The 17999-nt window shown below is 41.1% G+C and overlaps 1 protein-coding gene across 2 annotated transcripts in view; it reads left to right on the top strand.

The window, feature by feature from the left end:
• The window catches only part of ap1g1 (adaptor related protein complex 1 subunit gamma 1), a 128256-nt gene that overhangs the window by 83954 nt on the left and 26303 nt on the right, over positions 1-17999 (top strand). For both annotated transcript variants that reach the window (XM_085991587.1, XM_085991588.1), the window contains 4 exons: positions 1730-1857; positions 2057-2161; positions 5463-5601; positions 6573-6699. In XM_085991587.1, the coding sequence (XP_085847713.1) occupies positions 1730-1857; positions 2057-2161; positions 5463-5601; positions 6573-6699 (499 nt within the window). The remainder of the gene's footprint in view (positions 1-1729; positions 1858-2056; positions 2162-5462; positions 5602-6572; positions 6700-17999) is intronic.

Genomic DNA, 17999 nt, shown 5'->3' with positions numbered 1-17999 from the left:
TACACAGCAACAAATCCAGGCTTCCCTGTTGCTTAGCAACAGGTGCAGGAACCCAGCCACAAGATCCAAGCGTCCCTGTTGCTTAGTAACAGGTGCAGGAACCCTGCCACAGATCCAGAATGGCCACTAATGAAGTAAAACTTAACTGAACCTACTCCTGAATTTTGCCGGTTAACAGAGATTTCTGGTTATTTAGGTGCTGGTAAATTGAGAGTTTCCTGTATATAGTTTTTTATTTGTATTCTGTTTGAGTAAACGTGCTCTATGCTACAGAAAATAGCAATTCAACCACTCGGCACAGAAAATGTTGCAAACTTTATATTTTATAAAAAAAAAAAAAAAAAAAATTTTTTTAATTATCATCCCTTATGGAGAAATTTAGCTTGAGTTTTTCTCTACTAGAGTAGCACGGTAGTCTATAGAGAATCTGTTTCTTGTGCCATACACCTTGCACAAAAAAAAAAGTAATCTTCTCAGACTGAACTGTTCTGACGTGATTGAAGTGTAGTAAGATATTTTGTGGTTTTCCATTATTCAGAGGCGAAAAGTTGAAGCTGGCTGTTCCAATTCTCCTGGCTGGCCTCCCATCCTTCACCCTCAGTAAACAAGCTCAGCCAAAACTCTGCTACCCACATCCGATCCCACACCTCACCCCACACCAAGTCCTACTTGGCCATCATCCCTCTCCTCCTCGTTGACCAAAACCAACGCTTCAAATTAAAAATTCTCATTCTCTTGTTTAAATCCCTTCATGGCTTCACCATGCCTTATGCTTATAACCCCCACCACCCCCCTTCTGCCCCAACAGAATCACCAGTCCTCCAACTCGAGCCTCTTGTTCATCTCTCCCTCATTTCCCTACACCCCTTGCTCTGGGATTCTCTCCTTAAACTCCTCCACCTCTCCACTTCCATCTCTTCCTTTTGACACTCCTTCAAACCCACATTTTTGACGAAGCTTTTGGTTACTCTCCTAATATTTCCTTCTTTTGGCTTGGTGTCTTTTTAATTATACACTTTGGGAAGTTTTCTCAAAGGTGATGTATATAAATGCATGCTGTTGTAGTTCTTTGTCATTGAACATAGTTTTATAGTTTGTCTTTTATACAAATTGGTGGTTTTCTCTGATTTCTTGTGTTCCCATTTGTAAAAATTTGCTTCTGATTTTTGATTGGCGTAAGAATTTTTTTCTTTATCATAACTTTAAAATGGGAATTAGAGGAAAAAATGCATTACATTGGAAATGTCTTGTTTTTCATTTGAGCTTGTCTTTTGAATTAAAAGTAGTTTTGTTTGAATGTGGTTCCTTCATGTGTGTTCCTGCTTTTAGAATGATAGAACAACACGTGGGTAATTTTGCACAGAAGAATTGGACTTAATAGGGGGTTTAACAAAAGGATTCATCCTAAATTTAAAATATAGGACAACAGTGTGTTTGGATGATGCGGCTGTTGAGACACACACAAGCTGAGTTCCAAGCACTAAATCAGCTAGAAATTGCATTTATTATGTCAGCCAGCAAGTGGCAGTCTAACTCTACAGATCGGGCACCAGTTTGAGGATTTCTTAAGCTAATTTTTAATGCTCTGAATTTTTCATATTTCCTTTTAGCTATACATTTGACAGGAAGGCAGTGTAGAGATGACATGCACAGTTCAAGCTTCGCAGATTGTCTGCAAAGATTATGTTCAAAATGGATGTCTGATCATCAGTATCTTTTATCCCAACAGGTGACAGAAGATGAAGTTATGGATGTATTAGAAACTCTACTACAGTCTAACATGTCAACATCTGTAACAAGGGGATATTCTCTCACTGCAATTATGAAGCTAAGCACAAGATTTACCATAAATATAAAGTAAGTAAATGTTACGGTTAAAGGAAAAAGGATTTGGGAGGCAAACTATGTAGCCTTGTTGGAAAATTAGTTTTGATATAGATATCAAGTTATGATCAAATTTCCTTCACAAATTTGCAGATTTAACAAAAATAAAACTGAATTTTGCGCATATGGGTCTAATGTAACAGAAGTTATAATATTTTGATTCTTTTTTCAGTCGAATTAAGAAGATAATGTCTGTATATGGAAGCAGCATAGATGTGGAACTTCAGCAAAGGGCTGTTGAATATAATGCACTTTTCAAAAAATTTGATCATATGAGGTATGTGCAAACTACTGTAAGTAACCAGTTGAACAAGGTGGAATGCTGGATTAAAATGGTTTGAATTTACCATGCTATTATTTAAAGTTAATTTGTTGGGCACGTATGTGAATTGCATGCTAAAACTACAGAATTGATGCTAGCAGTGCCAAATATCAGTAGTTTTGTGTTATGTCCTGATACTCTACAATTTGAGATTATCTAAACTTTTTAATGCAAATCACTAATGGAGATATCATGCTTAATTGTTCTTGCATCAGTTCTAATATCTTCCCTGCAAGTGGATCTTTGGCTTTTCTTGTCTCTGTACATGCTAGTTTAGAAGCTAAAGCATAATGATGAATTGCCTTTGAATCAATTATTAAACAGTACAGAATTGATGCCTATAAATTAAATCAGCCCATACAACAGTTCAGTTTCAAACTACTTGAGTGAGGGGAACTAATATAGGAGAACTTCCTTTTTGATAGCAAAATTACAGAAGTGGCTTAGTTCAGAAACTCTTCAGAGATAATCAGGGAAGTACAATGAAATGAATCCACTATCACGCTTCACTCCACCAAGCATGCAGAATCAATTAAAAGTCTTTGCATGTTTCACTGGCTCTCTGCAAGTTAATCTATGGCAACTAAGAGAACTAGAAGGGTGCAAGAAAGTTTTTATAAACCAGCTATTTTTTCTGTCCACGGTTGTTAACCACAACTCTAGTTTGTACATGAACGAACGGAGATGAAAATGAATGAATCAAGGCCGAAATTGCAAGGAACCTTTCCTTCTCAGACAACTGTTTGTCATTGGTCAAAATGAAATTCTTGACCAGCTTGTTTTTTTTTTTAATGGGCACAACCTTGTGTGACTTTGCACTGATGTGAGACTTTAGCATTGAAGAGTGTGTTGCATCAGGACAAACGAGAGAGGCTGAAGAAGCATGTCTATGCATTTCCAGTGGATTTCAATGCTGATCTGGCTTGTTATTTAATCATAGAATGATACAGACAGAGGGAGGCCACTCAGCCCATCGTATCTGTGCTGACTCTTGGGTAGAACTATCCAATTAATCCCACTCCCCTGCTCTTTCCCCATAGCCCTGTAAATTTTTCTCTTAACATGCTGTATATTTTCAGCATGTTAACTTTAACACTATTTCATATTCTTAAAAGCTCTGTGTGGTCTTAACTGTTTAAAGCAGTTATGTGTTTCTTCCACATTGCCTGAATTCACCACACCCCAAAAAATGATGTTTGTATGGCTTTTGAAGTAGCCAAGTTATACAAGAGTCTTAAAGCATAAGAAAGGTTGCGGATGAGAGAAACATTTGGCTCATCCTCCAGTATACTAACTTCCATTATAACATTTAGCTGTATTTGAACATCCCTAATATTTTTGGCAAGTCGTTACAAGAATTTTACAATATTCCAAATGGAATCTGACCAATGAATTATAAAGTTATAGTATAACCCTATGTAATGTTGTACTCTAGTTCTAGATATATATTCTAATAATCCATGAACTATAATTATATTGCTAAATTTCCCAGACATTGAAAAGAATGAATATACTGTTGCTTCCAGGTACCTTTTCTAAATCTCACTTTGCCAATTTGATCCTTTGTTGATTTTTGACCAATGTGCAATGGTTTGCATTTATATTTTGTTAAATTGTCATTTGTGTAGTTTTTTTTAAATTTGTTCCTGGGATGTGGGCGTCGCTGGCAAGGCCAGCATTTATTGCCCTTGAGAAGGTGGTGGTGAGCTGCTGCCTTGAACTGCTGCAGTCTGTGTGGTGAAGGTACTCCCACAGTGCTGTTAGGGAGGGGGCTCAAATTTTGACCCAGTGATGAAGGACCGGTAATATATTCACAAGTCAGGAAGATGTGTGACTTGGAAGGGCACTTGGAGGTGATGGTGTTACCATGCGCCTGCTGCCCTTGCCCTTCGAGATGGTAGAAGTCGCAGGTTTGGGAGGTGCCGTCGAAGAAGCCTTGGTTGATCCAAGTCCTCCTGTAATTATTTTGCTGCATCTATTCTTAGCTTTGTGTTGTCAGCAAATTTGAGATGCTTGCTGTCTGCCCTTAATTCAGTCACTTAATTCAAATGATGTGATAATTCATGTTTTAGCACTAAATTCCACTTTGCTGTTATTTATCTTAATTCAAATAATTGGATCATTTTTAAACATAAAAATTGTCAAATTAATCAGAATACAAACTGTTCAGTATTTTGGTTAATGTATTAATTTATTTACATAGAATTGCTTAGAACATACAGCACAACAAACAGGCCATTTGGCCCAACTAGTCTGTGCTGCTGTTTATACCCTGCATGCGTCTCCTCTCATTCCATCTACCTCATCTCAGCCTTTCAGCATATCTTTCTATTCCCTTTTCTCTCATGTACTTGTCTAGCTTCCTTTTTAAAGCAGCTAAGCTATTTGCCTCAACCACTTCCTGTGGTAGCGAGTTCCACATTCTAACCTCTGAGTAAAGAAATTTCTCCTTATTTCCCGATTGAATTTATGAGTAACTGTCTTGTATTTCTGGCCCCTAGTTTTGGATTCTCCCACAAGTGGAAACATTCTCTTCACATCTACTCTGTCCAACCCATTCATAATTTTAAAGACCTCTATCACGTGGTCTCTAAGTTTTTCTCTTTTTTAAAAAGAAAAAGTCCCAACCTATTCAATCTTTTCCAATAGCTTTCAGTTCTGATACCATCCTTGAAAATCTTTTTGGCACTTTCCAGTTTTTCTGTTTTTTTTTTATAGTATGGAGACCAGAACTGTGCAGAATTAGTGTGGCCTGATCAGAGTCCTGTACATATTTAGCATAACTTCGCTACTTTTGAATTCTATATATCTAGAAATATATCCCAGTGCTTTGTTAGCAGTTTTAATTGCTCTGCTAACCTTTTGAGTACACAGGAATGTTGAACTGTTTTGAACATGTCAGGTAGGCATATTTTGAATGATGTTTCTATCCTGTTAACTGATCTGTGTATCACGAAGAATGAATATGGAAGCTCGTGCATGCTGGCAAAAATGTCAAATTACTGAATTATCTAATGGCAGGGAAAATCTACTTTTTCTAGTTACAGAAAAAGTATTGCATTCTGCGGAGAAAACTTCTGGTAAGCATTGGAGTTTAAAAAGTTAGGTAAACTGTTTTCAATGTGGTTTTTATTTAATTGCATTAGGATAAACATTTTGTCTAGAAAAAATTGAACTTCTGATAAGCGGTCAGGGGAATTATTGTATGAGTAATGCATTGTAAGTGGGTTTAAATGTTAAAATTTGTACACGGTAGGTCTGCACTGCTGGAGCGAATGCCTATAATGGAGAAGATAACTAATGGACCTACAGAAATTGCACAGACTAATGGAGAGGCAGAACCCACAATAATGGAACCAAAATTGGCACCTAGTGCTCCTCAGTCTACCAGCCAGGTAAAGTGAAGCATTCAGTGAATGGTGCTGCATTTCCCCCAATTCTGCTGATAGTGAATTGAATTTTTTTTTAAATTGAGTCATAATTATTGATTATTTTAGAATGTCTACTGAGGGAATTCAAGTCCATCCATAGATTTGTACTTTCAGGCTGTAATAGGTGTACCTTTCAGGACTACTTAACATTGTAATGAACAAGAGTGTTATCATTTTATCCATTGGAACTTAATCCTAGACTTAGCTTGTTTTAACTTGAGAAGCAAAATTAAATACTGTAATGGTGTTTCATGGAACATCCTGTTAATGTATTTGCATTTATAAGTAGTGCCTTTCATGTCAATGTTTCTATGCACTGAAATACAGTGAGTAGTACAGATATGTATATCATAATACATTACATTTTGCTGGTGGATTTTCTGTGGGTTGCTCAGATAATGCATTTTTTTAATAGAGCAGTGTTCTATCTATGTCGCACATGTATTTTGCTGTTTAAGTGGAGCTGCGTTTAAGATCATTTGTCCTTTTAAGGCCAGCCACCAAGTCAGTTGCTAGAAGTAAACACAGCTGGAGATCACTGTGTCCAGTTGCTGTTGGGAAGGTGAGGGTCAATTCCCAGCTCCAGACTAGAATGCCAATCTTTAGTGTTGGTTGAGCAATGTGAATAATTAATTATAGTTAATTAAAGAGAACATTTTAAACTAGCATGCAGACAACTTTAAGGAATATTTTTGACAATTGAGGTGGATCTGAGGACTGGGTGGTGTAGGAAATTGGTGCCTATATACAATAATGCAGATAGTTAATACAACAATACATCAATTCAATGGCCCACCATTGCATTAATCGCAGATTGAATCATTTAGAAGCAGATTCTAATTAAATTGTTGCATTTTTTTTTGTTGCTAATTTCTGAACTAAAGCTTTTACTGGTTTGTGAAGACTTATAAAATATAGCTTTTTTCCTCTTTCAGGCTAATGACTTGTTGGACTTGCTTGGAGGAAGTGATGTGACACAAGTAATTCAGACTGTACCACTCAGTAAACCAAACTCAGTTGGTGGAGAGCTCCTGGATCTGTTGGGAGGGCTGGATCTATCAGGTTAGCTTGATAACTTTTTCATGCTAACTGTAAGAAGCAAAGCAACTTTGATCTTTTGCGCTATTGACACCGAGACAGGGTTAAAAGGCTGCTGCAAAATGTAAGCATCTAAATAATGTAGAAATAAGTAGAGTATGGAATTATGGTTGTTTTAAATGAGATGGGCAATAGGAAGGGAATTGGATGAGACTTAAACCACCACGTTCTGCTCATCTATGGTTTTATCAGATGGAAGGAGATAAGAATGGCAGAACATAAATTTAGGCATAGTAAATGAACATGAGGCTAAAAGATCCAAGTCAAAAATGAATTAACTCGCTCACCTGAATGCTGGAAGCAATAGGAATAAAGTGCTAAAATTGCAAGTGTATGGAGCAGAAGGAAAATATGTCATGGGCATTATGAAATATGACTGGCCCAAGAAAATGGGAATTAGTTTAATATCATGGGTATAGGTTGTTCAGGAAACACAGATGATGGAAGAGGAGGTTGGGTAGCTTTATGTTCCAGATCATTCGAAAGTCAAAATGATCTATCCGGAAGGCAAAAATCAGTCTGGCTGCAAATAAAAAGCAGGTGGAGGGTGTGCTTTGCGATTTGGGGTCTGCTACAGATTGCCAGGAGGATGACAGCATCTTAAAAAATAAAACGAGGATATGTACAGATAATGTATTCATGTAACAAGTGACCTCTGCTAACTCAGTAAAAACTGGGAATGCTGTAATGGAGGTGTGGCAACCAAATCTGAGCTAGTAAATGTTATCGTGAAAGTAAGTACAGACGAAGGAAGCTATTGGTTCATTCTTCCATTTAAAAACCTATGATCTACCCTAAAAGAATCCAACTGTCTCTAACATGATTCCAGGGTTTTTAAACCGTACTGGAAAACATTCCAGATATTGATCACTCTTTGCATGAAAGAAATACTATCTGGCATCAGTCCTTAACTTTGCTTTTACCAGTTTATACCTATGTCTCCTTATACTGCAGCTATGGTTTAACTTAAAATAGTGCTCAAGATTTACTACTTCTATTCCACTTAGCACCTTGTGTATCTCGAAGGTCCCCCCTCATTTGCCTAATATCAAAACTGAAGACGGGTTATTGTCAGTCTGTCATGGACCCCAGTAGCTGGAACCTTTTTATCCAGATTTGGTTCTTGCAAGTAGCAGCGTCCGTCCGAATGAAATATGGGTCCATAATTTGCTGTAGCAAGGTAACGAACGGCATCTGCCGTTAGTTAGATTTGTCCTTGCCCGTTCAATCGCGACGATATTTTGCGCTACAAGTTACTGCAAGTGTGAGCTGAAAGTTGTAGCAAGGGAAACAGTATCTGGGAACTGAATGAACAGGGCAAGCAACTGTGTATCTCCTTAACCAGTCAGATTGAAGGATTGTGAAATAAACAGTACAAGGACTAAGCAGGAAGTGTAAATCAGAGTGGGTGAATTCAATGCCAAATCGTGTACAGGAAGAGAGTGGGAAATAGAGATTGGATTGAGAGAGAGAAAAGAGGAAAAAAATTTTTTTTGACAAAACCTGAAGGAATGAGATTCCACATTTGTAATAGTTTAATTTTCAATGCCAGAAAGGTTCATTGGCAGTATTTAACACTGAGCACATCGTTAAAAGAATCTCTGCCAGCTAATGCAAGCTTAATTAAATATGCACGGACTTTAAATGGCCACAGAACCGGCTTCTTGCGTCACTTCAGACCAGCTCTAACTTTGTGTGGCGAGATTAATTCGTATCTACTGCGGAAGTACAGAAACTTCATGCCATTCAATGCATTTCAGTGGTGAACCCGAAGATGCTGTTTTAGCGTAGCTATAGCTAGAGGATAGAGGTGAAAGAAAGCAATCAGCTGAGACTCTCTGGTTAGAATTGAATAAGGGGGACTTAAAACTGTAATGGGAGTTGTCTACAGGCCTCCTGATAGCAGCAATGAAGGGGCAGAATATATTAATTTGGAGATTTGAGGGGTTGTAGCAAAAGCAACGTTGTTTTAAAGGGAGACTTCAATTCCTGTAGATTGGGAAGAACAGAATAGCTCAAGTCAAAGGTAGTTAATTGAGTACATTGAAGATGGTTATCTGGAGCAATATGTTCTAGAACCAACAAGAGGACAGGCCATACTAGTTTTAGTAATGAGCCAGATTTGGATAAATGTTCCCTTGGAGTTATGAACAGTGATCATAATATCAAATTCAATGTTAAGTTTGAAAAGGAGAAGCTAAACAGTTACTAAGATTCTACACATTGGTGCTGCTAACTTTAATGGGTTGAGACCAACGACATCAAAATGGTCAAAACTATTATTGGGTAAAACTACAGATGAACAGTGGGAATTTAGATGAATACAGGACGAGTATATACACCCAAGGGGAAAGAGCTCTTGCCAAATAAAACAGCAATGGTCGACGAGAGGTGAGCGATAGCAAAATTAAACTAAAGCGCAAAGAATAGTGTAGAGACAAAATAATGGCACTAAAGACTGATGAATCCTCAGGACCTGATGGTTTCCAACCCAGGGTTTTAAAGGAAGTAGGTGAGAAAATTGCAGATGCTTTAACCTTCATCTTCTAAAGCGCTCTCAATTTCAGGAATTGTCCCTTTTTTTTTTCGATTGGAAAATGGCAAATGTAACTCCATTAGTGAAGAAAAGTGAGCAAGAGAAACCAGGAAATTATAGACCTGCTGGTCTAAAATCTGTTGTGGGGAAGTTATTGGAATCTTTCATTAAAGACTGAGTGACTGAGCACTTAAAGAAATTTGATATGATTAGAGAGAGCCAACATGGATTTGTAAAAGTAGGTCAGGTTTTTTGTGGAAGCAACTATAGTAGCAGACCGTGAAATGTCTATGGATGTAGTTTATATGGACTTACAGAAGGCATTCTATAAGGTGCCACCAAAGAGACTGAACTAAAATTAAAGCTCACGGAATTGAAGGTAAATTATTGACCTGGTTAGGTGATTGATGACCGAGAGTACTTAAATTGGAAGGAAGGTGGTATCCCACAAGGATCTGTGGTGGGGCCTCAACTATTCACTATTAATGGAAAAAAAGTGTCTTGACAAAGAGTTTGACTCTAAACGTTGACACTTTTTTTCTCTCTCCACGGATGTTGCCTGGCCTGCTGAGTTTTTCCAGCATTTTCTGTTATTTCGGATTTCCAGCATCCGCAGTATTTTGCTATCGCACTACTAATGACTTGGATAACACAACAGAGAACCATATAACCAAGTTTGCCGATGACACAAAGATTGTTGATATAGTAAGTAGTGTGGACGGGAGCATAAAATTATAAAGAGGCATTGATAGATTTAGGTGAGTGGGTAAAACTGTGGCAGATGAATTTCAATGCAAGTAAGTGTGAGGTCATCCATTTTGGGCCAAAAAAGGATAGTGAGTATTTAATTGATAAAGCTAGGAATAGTGGAGGTCCAAAGTGATTTAGGGGTCCATATACACAGATCATTTAAAATGTAGTAGTCGGGTACAAAAAATAATCAAAAAGACTAATGGCATGTTAGCCTTTATAACTAGAGGGCTAGAATATGAATGGAAGGAAGGTTTGCTACAGCTATACAAAGCTCTGGTTGGACCACATCTGGAGTACTGTGTACAGTTCTGAGCAGTGCACTAGGAAGGAGCACAGTGCAGAGTCATCAAAATGTTACCAGGGCTCCAAGGGTTCGATTATGAAGAGAGGTTACATAAACTAGGTTTGTATTTCCTGGAATAATAGAAGGTCAAGGTGATTTAAGGTTTTTAGGATTTTGAAAGGAATTGATGTAGATGGAGAGAAATTTTCTGCTGGTGGACTCTGGGACAAGGGGACATGACCTTGAAATCAGAGACAGATCATTCAGCAAAGAAGTTAGGAAACACTTATTCATGCAAAGGGTGATAGAAGTGTGGTACACTCAAAGCAACAGATGCTAGCTCAGTTAATTTTAAATCTGACATCGATAGATTTTTGCTAGCCAAGGGTTTAAAGGGATAATGCGCTTCAGCGGATGGATGAAATTATGATACCGATCAGCCATGATCCCATTGAATGGTAGAACAGGCTCAAGGGGCTGAATGGCTTACTCCCATTCCTATCCTAACTGAGGAGCAGCACACCTCTGACACAACTTTTAAATTTCCACGTTTAGCTTTGCATCTGCCCTTACCTGAAGTTGCTGTATCATTTGTGCTTGAATAGCGGCGAGCACTATTGGCCTCGCCGTTATTTTGATCGCAATTTTTTTTATAATGGCCCATAATTTGCTATCACCTGGCAGCAAGGACCAGGGTGCAAAAATATTCTCAATTGAATGAGAAGGAAATTTAAAAATTAAATATTGCTTAGAAATGGTCTAATCAAGGGAAAATGTAAAACTTCTAAAGTGTAAAGATATTAAGAGGCTTAAATATTGTGCTAAAAATAAGTGAGGCTATCAACACTCGCCATTATTCAGGAGTAAATCAGACAGCAACTTCAGTCGACCGCACCTGAGCAGTTAAACACGGAAATCAGGAAGTTGCTGTCCGAGTTGCCCTGATCCTCCACGAGCTGCGCTTAACAGTATCTTGCCAAGAGACTTGACATTGAAGCACATGGAACGTTTACAGTTGCGGTTCTTGCATGATACCCACTAAACTCGCCAGGAAAAACTGAGGCTTGTCCATTTCAGTGTACGTAACATAGAAACATAACATAGAAGATATGAGCAGGAGTAGGCCATTCGGCCCCTCGAGCCTGCTCCGCCATTCAATGTGATCATGGCTGATCCAAATTCAGTACCTTGTCCCTGCTTTCTCCCCATATCCCTTGATCCCCTTAGCCTTAAGAAATATATCTAACTCCTTCTTGAATATATTTAATGAATTGGCCTCAACTGCCTTCTGTGCTAGAGAATTCCACAGGTTCACCACTCTGGGTGAAGATATTCCTCCTCATCTCTGTCCAAAATGGCTTACCCCTTATCTTTAGACTGTGATTCCCTGGTTCTGGACTCCCCCGCCATCGGGAACATCCTTCCTGCATCTAGTCTGTCTAGTCCTGTTAGAATTTTATAAGTTTCAATGAGATCCCCTCTCATTCTTCTAAACTCTAGTGAATATAAGCCTAATCAACCCAATCTCTCTCCATACGTCATTCCTGCCATCCCAGGTATCAGTCTGGTGAATTTTTGCTGCACTCCCTCCATGGCAAGAACATCCTTCCTCAGATAAGGTGACCAAAACTGCACACAATACTCAGTGTGATCTCACCAAAGCCCTGTACAACTGTAGCAAGACATCCTTGTTCCTGTACTCTAATCCTCTCACTATGAAGGCCAGCATACCATTTGCCGCCTTAACCGCCTGCTGCACCTGCATGCTTACCTTCAGCGACTGGTGCACAAGGACACCCAGGTCTCGTCGCACTTCCCCTTTGCCCAATCTATTGCCGTTCGGATAATCTGCCTTCCTGTTTTTGCCACCAAGGTGGATAACCTCGCATTTATGCACATTATACTGCATCTGCCCAATCGCCCAACCTGTCCAAATCGCACTGGAGTTTCTATGCATCCTCCTCACAGCACACATGCCCACCCAGCTTTGTGTCATCTGCAAACTTGGAGATATTACATCTAGTTCCCTCGTCTAGATCATTAATATATATTGTGAATAGCTGGGGTCCTAGCACCGATCCCTGCGGTACCCCACTAGTCACTGCCTGCCACTCGGCAAAAGACCCGTTTATTCCAACTCTTTGCTTCCTGTCTGCCAATCAGTTCTCTATCCAAGTCAGTACCTTGCCCCCAATCCCTTGTGCTTTAACTTTGCACGCTAATCTCTTATGCGGGACCTTTATCGAAAGCCTTCTGAAAGTCCAAATACACCACATCCACTGGTTCTCCCTTATCTATTCTACCAGTTACATCCTCAAAAAAAAATTCCAGTAGATTAGTGAAGCACGATTTACCTTTTGTAAATCCATGTTGAGTTTGTCCGATCCAGTCACTGTTTTCCAAGTGCTCTGCTATTACATCTTTTATAATAATGGACTCTAGCATTTTTCCCCACTACCGATGTCTGGCTTACCGGTCTATAATTCCCTGTTTTCTCTCTACCACCTTTTTTTGAATAGTGGGGTAACATTAGCTACCCTCCAATCCATGGGAACTGTTCCAGAGTCTATAGAATTTTGGAATATTTGACCCCAAGATGAGCTTCTGACCACATCAACACCATTACCAAGACTGCCTATTGCCACCTCCTTAACATCACCTGACTCTGCCCCTGCCTCAGCTCATCTGCTGAAACCCTTATCCATGCCTTTGTTACCTCTAGACTTGACTTCCAACACACTCCTGGCTGGCCTCCCATCTTCCACCCTTCATAAACTTGAGGTCATCCAAAACTCTGCTACCTGTGTCCTAACTTCGCACCAAGTCCCATTCACCCATCACCCCTGTGCTCGCTGACCTACAATGGCTCCCGGTTAAGCAACGCTTTTTAAAAATTCTCATCCTTGTTTTCAAATCCCTCCATGGCTTGGCCCACCCCTATTTGTATAACCTCCTTCAGCCCTACAACCCTCTGATATCTGCGCTCCTCCAATTCTGCCCTAGTGAGCATCCCTGATTTTAATTGTTCCACCATTGGCGGCTGTGCCTTCAACTGCCAAGGCCCAAAGCTCTGGAACTCCCTCCCTAAACCCCTCCGCCTGTCTTCCTTTCTTTCCTCCTTTAAGATGCTCCTTAAAACCTACCCCTTTCACCAAGTTTTTGGTCACCTGCCCTAATATCTCATGTGACACGGTGTCAAATTTAGCTTGATAACACTCCCGTGACGTGCCTTGGGATGTTAAAGGCACTATATAAATACAAAGTTGTCGTCATCAAAGCATTGTTTTCCTATGCGTCAGATTTGGGGGACAAGGCAGCCATCTTCACTCCTGGCGCAATTTGTCAAGTCTCGGCACATGTGATGCCAGGTAGAGGTCATATTTTCACCCAAGTAGGAAAGGTAAGCAAGAGTCATCTTGGGCTGTTTTGTGTACCTCTGAGATAGTTCATTGGAGCACCTTTGGTAGATGTTTGGAACTAAATTGCATGCAAGCCCTCAGGCAGGAAATGGCACATTGCCCTGTAATAAGGAGCCCTGACTGACAGCAGAGGGTGAAAAGAAGTATGAAATAACTTTTCTTCCTCACCCCCACCTCATTTTTTAAAAAGATTTAATCTCCTATAAAAGAATGCAGCTCTCCTACTTTGTAATGCCCAAAATAAAGGTGTTAAATCTTGCTAGATCTCAAAACTGGGTGCTGCTTTAAAAGATTGCTATATTGTATAGGCAGGGGTTCTCTACCTTTTTACTACTGAGGCTCCCCCTCCCGTGTTATAAAAATTCCACGGAGCCCGTAACCAGTGTTTTTTTTCTGTATAAATATTAGTTATTAATGGCTCTATTGCACCTTGTGTAAAGCAAGATGCTGGAAATCTGAAATAAAAATAGAAAATGCTGAAAATACTCAGCAGGTCAAGCAGCATCTGTTTCAGGTGTGACAAAAGTTCATTGACCTGCAACATTAACTTTGTTTCTCCACAGATGCTGTCTGACCTGAGTATTTCCAGCATTTTCTGTTTCTATGCTAAATTTACATTGTGCCCATTTGCTGCCCACGGTCTGCTCTACCCCATCAACCATTTGCTTAACTGGGAATGAACCAGGAACAACAAGCGCGGTGCTCATTACAGGCTCGTGTTGCGCATACTTGGTCAGACTGAATTAAACCACGGGAACGGTAGCTAGTAATCCAGAGGCCTGGACTAATGATCCAGAGACGTGAGTTCAAATCCCACCACAGCAGCTGGGGAATTTAAATTCAGTTAATTAAATAAATCTGGAATAAAAAGCTAACGTCAGTAATGGTAACCATGAAACTATCGAATTGTCGTAAAAACCCATCTGGTTCACTAATCTCTTTTTAGGGAAGGAAATCTGCCGTCCTTACTGTTAGATCCGTGTATCTTGATGTTGTGTGTCCTTCAATAACTAGACAAGAGACTGCAGGGAACAATCAACAGGTGTTTACTGGATGAGGGTTACTCTAAAACTAACGGTACAGATCCCTATTCAGGGTTTATATACAGGTGTGGTCACTGCCGGTACTACAGTATACAGGAGCTGTAAAAAGTAGTTTTCCCCTTAAAGGTACATACACTACAATTCCTCCCCTTTTAGATTGACAGTACCATAACATTCATTTAACAATTAACACTTTTAACATGCAACATTAACTGAAAATAGTCCATTTATAAATTCAGTCTTTGGGGCGGCTTCCTGATCCTTTCTGGATAGCGCCTTTCCTGAGTGTCTTGCTCTTGGTGCGGAGGCGATTCTGGCCTCCTGTCGTCAGTTGGTTCATCAGCTTCCGATGCTACTGTTTCTGGGGTAGATGCTACCTGTATGTCGGGTTCATCACCAGGTACGCGAGACATGGGGTTGACTCGTTCCTGTGACTCTAGGATCTGGTCAACATGGCGTCTCACAATGTTCTCCCCAACATCCACTGTCTACATTAGTGGCCCCTGCCGTGTGCATATCGTTCCTGGTTGCCATTTCTCTGTTCGATAGTCGCGGGCCAAGACTGGTTGCCCTACATTGAAGCTCCTTGTCGGCTTCTCATTGATGTGCTGGAATTGCTTATTCTCAACATCTCTTCGTACATTTGGTCTGAGCAAATCCAGACGAGATCTCAACCTTCGGTTAAAGAACATCATGGCCGGGGTCTGGTTGGTGACTGCATGTGTCGCATTTCTGTAGGCGAACAGGAAATTGTCCACCTTATGCTGCAGTGGAATGTCGTCATCGCACATGGCCCTTACTGCCTTTTTAAAGGTTTGTACGAACCTCTCACCCAATCCATTTGTGGCTGGATGATACGGGGCGGATGTGTAATGCCTTACCCCATTCCTTTTCATGAATCTTCAAAACTCTTCGGACACAAACTGTGGTCCGTTATCAGAGCAAATCTGCTCTGGCAAGCCGTTCCTGGCAAATATAGTCCGTAGGATTGCAATAGTTTTCTCCGTGGTGGTGGAGGACATTTTGATCACCTCAGGCCATTTCGAGTGCGCATCCACGGCTATTAAAAACATTGAGTCCATGAATGGACCAGCAAAGTCAATATGCACCCGTTGCCATGGAGATGAGGGCCACTCCCATGGGTGTAGAGGGGCATGTGGTGGTGCATTTTGGACCTTCTGGCATCCTGAGCAGCTCTTTGTCAGGTCCTCGATTTGCTGATCGATCCCCGGCCACCACACAAGCCCTAGCAAGGCTTTTCATTTTCACCCCTCCCAGATGGCCTTCGTGAAGTTCATTGAGCACTCTGAGCACTCTCTCCCTTAACTTGGGTGGAATTACCACTCGGGATCCACACATCACGGTCCCCTGGCATACTGACAGCTGTTCTCTTCTGGATGAGAATGCTGGCAACAGTGAGTCGCCATGTGTTGGCCATCCCTTCACCGTCAAGTCATATACCCGAGACAGTGTCGGGTCATTTCGGGTCTCCTCTATATCAATGTTAGTTACTGGCAAGCGTTCAATTATAGTCGAATAAAATATTTCAACAGGGTCCACTGCTGGTGCTTCCTCCGCAGTGGCAGGCATGATAGCCCATCAGCGTTTCCATGCTGTTTCGTGCCCTTATACTCAATTTCATATTGGTTCGCCCCTAGAAAAAGGGACCATCTTTGTAGCCGTTGCGCAGTCATCACCGGAACGCCCTTCTTTGGATTAAAGATGGAGACAAGTGGTTGGTGGTCAGTCAGCAAGATGAACTTCTGCCCGTGCAGATAGTGGTTGAACTTTTTCACTCCCCACACTAGGCTGAGGGCCTCCCTGTCAATCTGGGCGTAGTTACGCTCGGCTGAGGTTAGTGACCGAGACGTAAAGGCTACTGGTCTCTCCGAGCCGTCCAGGAATTTGTGCGACAGCACCGCTCCAATGCCATAGGGTGATGCATCACACGCCAACCGAATTGGTAGTGCTGGGTTGAAATGAGCCAACACCTCTTTCGATGTGATTAGTGTTTTGCTCTTCTGGATAGCTCGTCTACATTCGTCACTCCACTTCCATGGTACCCCCGTTTGCAGTAGGGTGTTCAGTGGGTGTAGTACGGTAGACAAATTCGGCAAGAACTTATGGTAGTAGTTCACCAGCCCGAGGAACGACCTCAGTTGTGACACATTTTCCGGTGCTGGAGCCTTGACTACTGCCTCAATCTTTTCAAGGGACTTATGTAACCCCTCTTCATCAATAACATGGCCACAATACGAGATCTGCTTCTGGAAAAACTCGCATTTGTGGCGATTGGCTCGGAGCCCATATTCCTTCAATCTAGTGAGCACCTGCTCCAGGTTGGCGAGGTTATCACTGTCATTTTCGCCCATGACCAGGATGTCGTCCAAATAACACTGGGTCCCTGGAATCCCTTGCAGGACTTGATCCATTGCCCTTTGCCAAATAGCCGGAGCTGATGCTACCCCAAACACCAGCCGGTTGTATTGGTAGAGACCTTTGAGTGTTGATCGTGAGGTACTGTTTCGAGGCTTCTTCTACCTCCATTTGCAGTTACGCCTGGGCCAGATGAATCTTAGTGAAGCGTTTCCCTCCAGATAGCGAGGCGAAAATATCTTCAATCCGCGGAAGCGGATATTGTACCGTGTGAAGGACTGGGTTCACTGTCACCTTAAAGTCCCCACAGATGCGAACCTCCTTTGGTTCCCCAGGCGTATTACTCAATGACCTCTTCATTACAGGAACGATGGGTGTAGCCCACTCGCTCCAGTCCACTTTAGACAGTACTCCTGAACGCTCCAAACCTTCCAGCTCTGCTTCGATGGCGGGGCGGATCGCATCTGGCCAAAAAAAAAAAAAAAAAAACATTGGGGTTGCATTTTCCTCTGTTTTGATCGTCGCTGTTATGCCTTTTAGTGTTCCGAGTCCCTCCTGGAACACTTCTTGTGCGTCAGTTAGCATTTTTGACAGTTGTCCAGGTGTGACGTCATCATCCTTTTTGGCATCTACAGTCCGTGCTTGTATGGAATGCCAATCTAGCTGTATCTTCCGGATCCATTCACGTCCTAGTAGTGGTGGTCCTCCATCTGGCAATACATATAGGTCCATTTTTGGTGTTTCCTTGCTGTTATATATAATGTTCACCCTTATTTTTCCTTTGGGGTAGACTTTTTGCCCCGTGTACGTCTTCAAGACAATCTCTGTATCTCTCGAGTATATGTGAGAATAGC

This window comes from Somniosus microcephalus, chromosome 6 (assembly GCF_052327205.1).
Source record: "Somniosus microcephalus isolate GS21.2 chromosome 6, FLI_Smic_1.0, whole genome shotgun sequence".
NCBI lineage: Eukaryota > Metazoa > Chordata > Chondrichthyes > Squaliformes > Somniosidae > Somniosus > Somniosus microcephalus.
The sequence above is the reverse complement of the archived record's forward strand: the minus strand, read 5'-3'. Positions and strand labels throughout refer to the sequence as shown.